This window comes from Mya arenaria, chromosome 6 (genome assembly GCF_026914265.1).
Source record: "Mya arenaria isolate MELC-2E11 chromosome 6, ASM2691426v1".
NCBI lineage: Eukaryota > Metazoa > Mollusca > Bivalvia > Myida > Myidae > Mya > Mya arenaria.
The window spans coordinates 28605712-28614104 of NC_069127.1; the positions used below are offsets into that span (position 1 = coordinate 28605712).

The 8393-nt window shown below is 37.2% G+C and overlaps 1 protein-coding gene across 1 annotated transcript; it reads left to right on the forward strand.

The window, feature by feature from the left end:
* The first annotated feature begins 21 nt into the window (after nucleotides 1-21).
* On the forward strand, nucleotides 22-6292 carry LOC128236802 (transmembrane protein 161B-like). Its single transcript, XM_052951913.1, has 3 exons — nucleotides 22-114; nucleotides 1748-1858; nucleotides 2507-6292. Exons 2-3 carry the CDS (start codon nucleotides 1759-1761, stop codon nucleotides 3895-3897), a joined length of 1491 nt encoding a protein of 496 aa, XP_052807873.1. The 5' UTR covers nucleotides 22-114; nucleotides 1748-1758; the 3' UTR covers nucleotides 3898-6292.
* Nucleotides 6293-8393: the final 2101 nt, after the last annotated feature.

Genomic DNA, 8393 nt, shown 5'->3' on the forward strand with positions numbered 1-8393 from the left:
CGCATGCACAACATCCAATTTCCGCTTCCTCCTGTCAAAGCATTGGAAAGCGAGAGGATAAAAATAAATTCACAAATAGTCTTTTAATCACAAATCAAACTGCATTTATTTAAGGTAACAAGAAAATGTTTGTCTAAAATGTATTCTCGTTTTGAGTGGCTGTTCTTTTGTTAATATGAACTGTGTAAAGACGTTCATTTACCGGCAAATACCGCCGGTTCGTACCCAAATTCTTTCATACCCACAGGGGTTTCTCTCTCGAAAAAACATTCTTATATATAAGATTTTTTTTTCGAGAGAAACCCCTGTGTTCATACCCGGTGCATGTTCCAAAATAATAATTGACATTGAGCACAATATGCCGTTGTAACAATTTATGTTATGTTTTTTTTTGCCATTTTTGCTTATATCAACTTTGTGGTCAATTTTGGTCATGGTTTAGTCATTCTTAAATGCCGTCCATGCTTCTTTTTTTAATGATGTTTAATGGATCAGGCATAACATCATTAAAAAAAGAAGTCTGGATGGTATTTTGGAATGACTAGGTCATGGGTAATGCCCCAGCCAATTGTTACCACGGCACCTCAGGTGTTGGGAATAGCGGGGCTTTGACTTTCAGTTCAGCCAATCCCAGGTAAAATCTCTGTCCTACGGGGACAAACTGCTGGTAAAATCCCTGCCAAATGCCCCCACACCCCAGGGACATCCTAGGTAGACCTATTATTATGTACAAATGGCCCCAAAACAAAACCACCGCATTCACTTGGCACTGCGGGACCACCTGGAAGGTAAAAACAGGGGCCATGATTACAATTGACTGGTGCATAAGTTCAGACATCTTATGCCCAAACAAATGATGTTACCGTTTTATGTTAGGGGTTTAAAATCTGCACTCTCACAGATTGACCATATTTTTTTTTGTCTTGGAATGAGCCAATTTTCTCGAGAATGTCTGGAAACCAGTGATATAAAATTGCTTACAAAAAATCAGAAAGCGGTTTTTCATATTAACGTTGGAAAATTGATGTTTAATATAGCTAAAAGCTTTACTATAAAGACCAAGGGGCCTAGACCAAGGGGCCTACTGTGTCCCCCATCGACCCACAGAATAGCATGTATGAATAATGTAACCAGAATCCAAAACTAACCCTTATATCTTATCTTACATTTAGCACAACCTGATTTAATTTCATTTATTATTTTAATTTTCTTAATCCAGTCCACTGGAAATCCATTGGTATACAACTGAAATAAATTTGACCAGTGGCATACCACTACGGATTATTGGTTGCCAGTGGAATACCAGTGTTATTATGTTTACCACTGAAATGCATTTGTATTCCACTGGTATAATGTGGTATTTCATTGGAATACCAGTGTATTTATGTAAACCACTGGAATACAGTGGTATTCCACTGACATATTTACTGGGGTAATGCTTTAAGAAAAATGAGTTTATCAACATTAAACATCTATTTTGACCAAACTCTGCTTATTTTTAAATGTAGAATATGAGCAAGTCCGAAAAGCATTTTACTAGCTAAAGAACTTCAGCAAACACGTTATATATTACCTTTTTGGACGACTGTTGTAAAAATAAAAAATAAAAATATCAACATTTAAGTTACGGAAGCCAGAACTAGCATTTTACCTGTGCATTGCTGGGCTTGTGCTAATTTCAATCCATGACCTTGGTTTCTTTGCTTTCAGGCATTTTCACTCCTAAACTGTACATTGGTTATTTCAGACTTTTGAAGGATGGCTATCCTGGGGGCCCAGCTGGTGTTCAGCCTGATTGTATTTAGCTTCCTACAGAAACTTTCCTGTTTCTACTCCTTTGGCCGCTGGCTCCTTGCAGGTACTGTCATGTTGTTGTTTTTTGGGGGTTTTCGTTTCAACTTCCGTTGTTTCATTTTGTTTTTAAAGGCAAATATCCCTGTTGTTACCAGGAATTTGAGCAGTGTCATTGATAAGTTGTATTTGACCAATCACTAATACACATATTTGAGGCCTCATGGTTGATTTATTGGTCTTATTGCCAATGTCTTTTTAACTATTGGTAGTTAATCAAAAAAAGGATTTTACCAGGACCTCACCAAATCTGCTGCAGTTATAATGATGGAACTTGTGCATCTAACAATGAAAACTATGTAATATTATACACTGCTTTCATTTGATTAAGATTTAAAAATGATTAGGACATTGTTTTCAGAAAGAAAAAAGTTGAGGTGTTGTCATGGCCTTGGTGTTGTTGTCAGTTTGCGAAAACTTAAAACCTTCAGTTGAAACAGTTAACAATGTTCAAAAGAAACATTTTTGAAAAATAAATTGCTGGAGACAATATGTGTATATTGCACTCGAAAGCTCATAACTCTAGTTTGAGTATATAATGAATTATGCTTTTTATGCTTGAATTTTGCACTGAAAAACAATTCCTCAGCACTTTTATAAAAAAAAAATCACTGTTTAAATGCTTCCTATCTCATGAAGATCTATCTGTATTTAGGTCGCCTTCTTCGATACCTTCACCCGTCCGATGAAGAACTCCGCAAGACTGCAGGATTGCCAGCCCCAGGAGCTGGGAAAGGGAAAGGACGACGCAGTGATGCAAAGAAAGGATCAGTCAGCAGAGACAGTGAGGAGACTTTTACCATTCCTCGCAGTACCCCCATAGAATTGGACACGGCGAAGGTTGAAGCCATTGATCTCATACATTTACACTACTATGGCGATTACTTGTGGATAGTGGATTTTGCCATCAGCGCTGTGGTGGTGTATATTTTGACTGAAATTTACTATGTGTATGCTAATGTGAACGAAACGAATATCAGTATTCTGTGGTGCTTGTTGGCCATTGGCTTTTGTGTACGGGTTCTGATAGGCATGACTGCAGCTTATTTCAAGGCCGAGGATGGCGGAGAAAGGATCCTTATTGTGACATTTGGGTTTTTCTGCCTTGTGCTGTGTATGGGTATACTGGTCATAGATGACGCAGTTTTGGAGTTTGGACTGGAACAAGGTTACAGAAATTTCTCAGAGGCTGCAACAGACTTATTGAAGGGACAAGGTATTGAATCAGCCGGGCCCGTACACTTCCTGACTTTTAAGATAATACTGGCATTTTTGTGTTCAATTATTGGAGCGCTATTGACTTTTCCTGGCCTCAGAGTCGCAAAGCTTTACCTTGATGCCTTGAAATACAGCAAAGAAAATCCTTTCAAACAGGTTCTTCTTCATATAAACTTCGCTCTTCCGTACATCGTTCTACTTTTATGGGTGCGACCCCTCAGCAGAGATATTCTCTGTGGACTTAACTGGAGAGTTACTACTAGAGTAATGACTGAGTCAGTATTTGACAATTTCAGAATATTCATGTTCGTAATTCTATGCATAATCAGAATACTTCTCTTGCCTATTCATGTGCAGTCCCACTTAAATATGGCCTATGACAAAGTTCAGAGCATACGCAAAGAGAGTGGCAGGATTAGTAATGTAGACCTTAAGAAAATGATTGCTCGAGTGTTTTACTTCATAATAGTTGTGACTGTGCAATATCTCACGCCTGTCATTATTCTACTATTCATGGCATTCATGTACAAGACTCTAGGACAGTTCTCCTGGTCTGGAACGTTAGGAGAAACCGCAGAAACCTTTGTGATGTCATTCAAAAGAACAACTGTCCCGCTCAACACAACAGCATCTCAGACTCAGTCAAACGCCACGCAGACAATTGTGGACAGGATGGGGGAGATTTCACACACGATCGGACATCTGCGTGCAGTGTTTACGCCCGTGTTCTACCGAGGCCTGCTCTCATTCCTCACCTGGTGGACGTGCGCCGCCTGGACCCTCGCCATGACCTTCGGCCTCTACTACCACTCTAGAGTTGAAAGCTGATCCTGCACTTTGTGTGTTCGAGTCGAGTGCTAAAAGTTTGAGGGGTTGTTAATATTTGTGATTTATGAAGCAGTTTGAACACAAATTTTATACCTAGCGAGGACTTTTTCAGCAAAAAATGCAAATAGGTCTGGCCATTTCATTTTAGGAAATTTGAATGTGTTAATGCTTCAGATTGAGAAAATTTTAAGCTTATTTATTAAAATTGATTTAAGATTGACAAACACTTAGAAACAAACACACATGTTATAACAAATAGTACAAATTTGTATGATTATTCCATGATTTCTTTGATTTTTTTTAAATCGGAAAAAGTAATCGTATTTCAGCCACTGCTAAATTTTAAGTTCATATTTTAGCCCTTCTAACTTATTATTTACTGCATGGCATTTAAAAACATTGCAAAATTGACTAAAATAAACAAATTCTCAAAATAACTCACAAAATTAAAACATTGTCTTGAAGCTACAATATTTGGTTAGTTTAGAGCTTACTGGTAACTCTTGTCAACTCTTGTCAAATTTGCAGTATTTCAAATCAGGAATCTCATACAAGTTCTTTGTACTAGGATTATATTTTGTCAGAACTGTAATTTTGTTTATTTCATATGTTTATTAAAGATAGAATATTGAATTTAATACATGCCATAAACTATTTGTTTGTATAAATGTACAATTGTCTTGTAATAATAACCAAATTCTCAACAGTACACAATGAGAGTGAGTGCTGAACATGGCTGGAGATCTCGTCAGCCTTGCATTGTGTTTGAAACCGCATATTTGTACATCTAGTCGAATTTATGTTTTTACATGATGGGTGTAAGACTGTGTGTTAATGGACAGTTAGGTTTCCCGATCCCCGCAACACCAATTGCACATTTGGTGACAATTTCCTCTTAAGGCAGGCATTAACAATTCCATCAGGTACATAATGATTACTGCAGCTATTTGTGAATGTTGTTTTTACTCATATACATGTATATTCTTTTTACAACTATGTTTACATATACAGTATATGATAATAAGAACTAGTTTGACATGGTTCTGGATTTCAAACACGGTCAACTCAGTAACTATTTTTTTGTTAGATGGATTTCAACAGGCAAACTCCTTTTATATATCAGTAGTATTACAGTGGTGCTTATTGAATCTTTAACCGTCCGATGGTCAGTGAGGATGACAGAGTGGTTGGGGTCAAACGTCCCATTTCGAACAGAGTGTCCCAGGCTCCTTCTGAGCTTAGTGTCAGTGATAATTTGTTTTATTACGCAGGAATGATCAATGATTGCTGATTTTAAAACTGTAATTTTATATTTGTCGTCATAGAAAGCTCTTAATAGCGGAATATTATAGTGCTTATATACATTTTACCTGTTAATCAACGCAACATTAAGAAAAAATTATTAGTCTTGTTAGTCATAGTTTAGAGGTGCAATTATCTTTGTCTGTTATATATATGAAATTTCCATTCTTTTAGATATGAGTTGTCATTCTTTTTAACACGTGACATAAGTCGCAAAAATAGTTTGTTTTTCGAAAAATCAATGTCAACTTTTATTACACTAGTGTAATTATGTAAGAAAATGTGTATGGTTGTATTACACTCGAAACAAGCAACGTTATGTGATTCATATGGATATATCTCAGATTTACATAAAGTGTATAACATTTAAAGGTACTCACTCATGTTTTGGTAAAATGCACTTTTTTGGGTATGACAAAATAAACTATGGCAAATCATTCAGGGTGTTAATACTAAGGTACCAAAAGCTGGAACCCTTTAGCAAATGTTGATATTTTCTAAAATATCATCTTTGAAGACCACAATTTTCATGAGCGTTAACAACGCTAATTTACAGCTCTCTTGTTGCGCGATTGGTTGATTGACATTGTCACGTGATGTTATCAATGTATTGTTGTATTTTACCAGTGTGGGATTGCACTCCACCAAAACTAAAATACTTTTTTGTACTTTTAATTGTATTTTTTTCTGCATTTTGATATCATAGAGTAAAATAATGATAAAATAAGTGTTTTCAGATGTATTACTGGGAAAACTAATTGTTGGTCCAAAAACATGAGCAAGTACCTTTAATTTGTGTTCATACATTGTACCATAAAGATGTTTAATAACATGATTGTGTCCCTTTTTTGCATGAAATGTTTGATCATTTTCAATTTTTTCATTGTCCGTTTTATACCAGATAAACTATCGTTCCTATGCATGCAGTCATTTTTTTCATTGTCCATTTTATACCAGATGAACCATCCTTCCTATGCATGCAGTTATAACATTCTTGTGTATGTGTATTGCCCTGATTTTATTGAACTGTTTATAATTACTGTATACAAAATATTCGGAAAGTTGTGTTTGTAAAAATGAAGTGAAAATAAAGAAAAATAAACCATTTAAGTTGGGGTTTTCCTTTTTTTCGTAACTGGATATATTATTAATGCTCTTTGGATGACTTTTAAATGGAATTCGTTTATGACTAGAAGAATAGACAAGTTATAGTTTAATGAGTACAAGACTTGTGTTGCATTGACCTTGTCTGTAGCAACTACATGACGATGTAGTTATTCCCCCTTTGACATGCAATTTATTAGATACAATTTTAATGTTGACTACTTTGTGACATAATAAACTTTTAAGTGAAAGTGTCAAGCATGATCAGTACCAGTAATAAGGTAAAATATTTTTCTGTGACAAACTCAAGTAGTTATGCCCCCCTTCGAAGAAGAGGGGTATATTGCTTTGCACAGGCATGTCGGTATGTCGGTCGGTCGGTCGGTCGGTCCGTCGGTAGACCAAAGCTTGTCCGAGTGATAACTGAACAATTCCTGGACGTATGGTCATCAAACTTCACATGAAGGTTGGGCCTGACCAGTAGATGACCCCTATTGACCGACCGATCATCTGGCCAAAGGTCAAGGTCACAGTGACCTGGAATGATAAAAGGTTGTCCGAGTGATAAGTTGACAATGCCTGCACCCATGGCCCTCAAACTTGACTTGGAGGTTGGGCCTGGCCAGAAGATGGTCCCTATTGATTTAAGGGGTCATTGGGCCAAAGGTCAAGGTCACAGTGACCTGGAATGGTAAAAGGTTATCCGAGTGATAACTTGACAATGGCTGCACCCATGGCCCTCAAACTTGATATGGAGGTTGAGCCTAGCCAGGAGATTGTCCCTATTAATTTTAGGGGTCATTGGGCCAAAGGTCAAGGTCACATTAACCTTTAACACAAAAAAGTTAACAAATCTTCCCCCACTGATATCTCAACAATGCCTGAACCTATGATCATTAAACTTGACATGGATGTTAAGCCTGACCAGTAGATCACCCTTATTGATTTTAGGATTCATAGAGCCAAAGGTCAAGGTCACAGTGATCTTGAATGGTAAAAGGTTGTCTGAGTGATAACTCAACAATGCCTGAACCCATGGCCTTCAAACTTGACTTGGAGTTGCATCTGACTTGTAGATGACCCCTTACGATTTAAGGGGTCATCGGGTCAAAGGTCAAGGTCACAGTGACCATGAACGAAAAAAACTTGTCTTGTGATAACTTGACAATGCCTGCACCCATGGCCCTCAAACTTGACATTTAGGTTTCTGGTGACCAGCTGATGACTCTGGATTTTGAGTTCATAGAGTCAAAGGTCATGACGGTCATAACACACTATCCTCACACTTTAATGGTCATAATCTTAAAACAGCAACAAATCAGCTGTCATTTTGGTCCATGCATATTTCATTCAATTGTCCATATAATCCTGACAACATGGCGCTCAGGGGGGGCATAATGTTTGACAAACATCTCTTGTTATAATAGTCTTACTACAGTCATAATATTTGTGTAACTGTTTCATTATTCAAACTTTGGTACTTTCGCAACTTTTTGTCTAAATTACTTCAATAATATTATAAAGGAGTCATCAGCCATTATAGGGGCTAGACACCAGATGGTCCCAAAATCGGCAAGCACATTAATTCCACATTAGAAGCCTAGAAATGTCAATATGAGCTAGTATAAGGCTGATAATATAAGATAAATTATCAATTGACCAATGAACTGAATGAAATTACTGAGGCATGTTAAAGGATCAGGGTATGAAATATATTCAAATACGACCCCTGTATCATAATTCTGTGGCGGATCAGTTGTCTAGTGGTAACACACTTGACTTTTCATACAGGGGTCGCAGGTTCAGTTCCTTGCTGCACCACCAAAAAAGGTACTTACCGTCTTCCGGGAGGAACTTTTAATCGGGATGTTTCAGTGCTATACACTGGTTCACATTAAAGAACCAGGGTAGCTTTAACCTGTCTGTGCCCGATATTACAAAAACCAAATATCACTAACAATCTTATCCGAGCAGTCACCAAATGGGCCTTGCCTGAGTATAAATCAATTTACACGCCACCACCCCTGTATCTGTAGGCACATCTGTTGTATAGTGAAGATAAGAAACAATTTCATGGAAATAAACTTGTG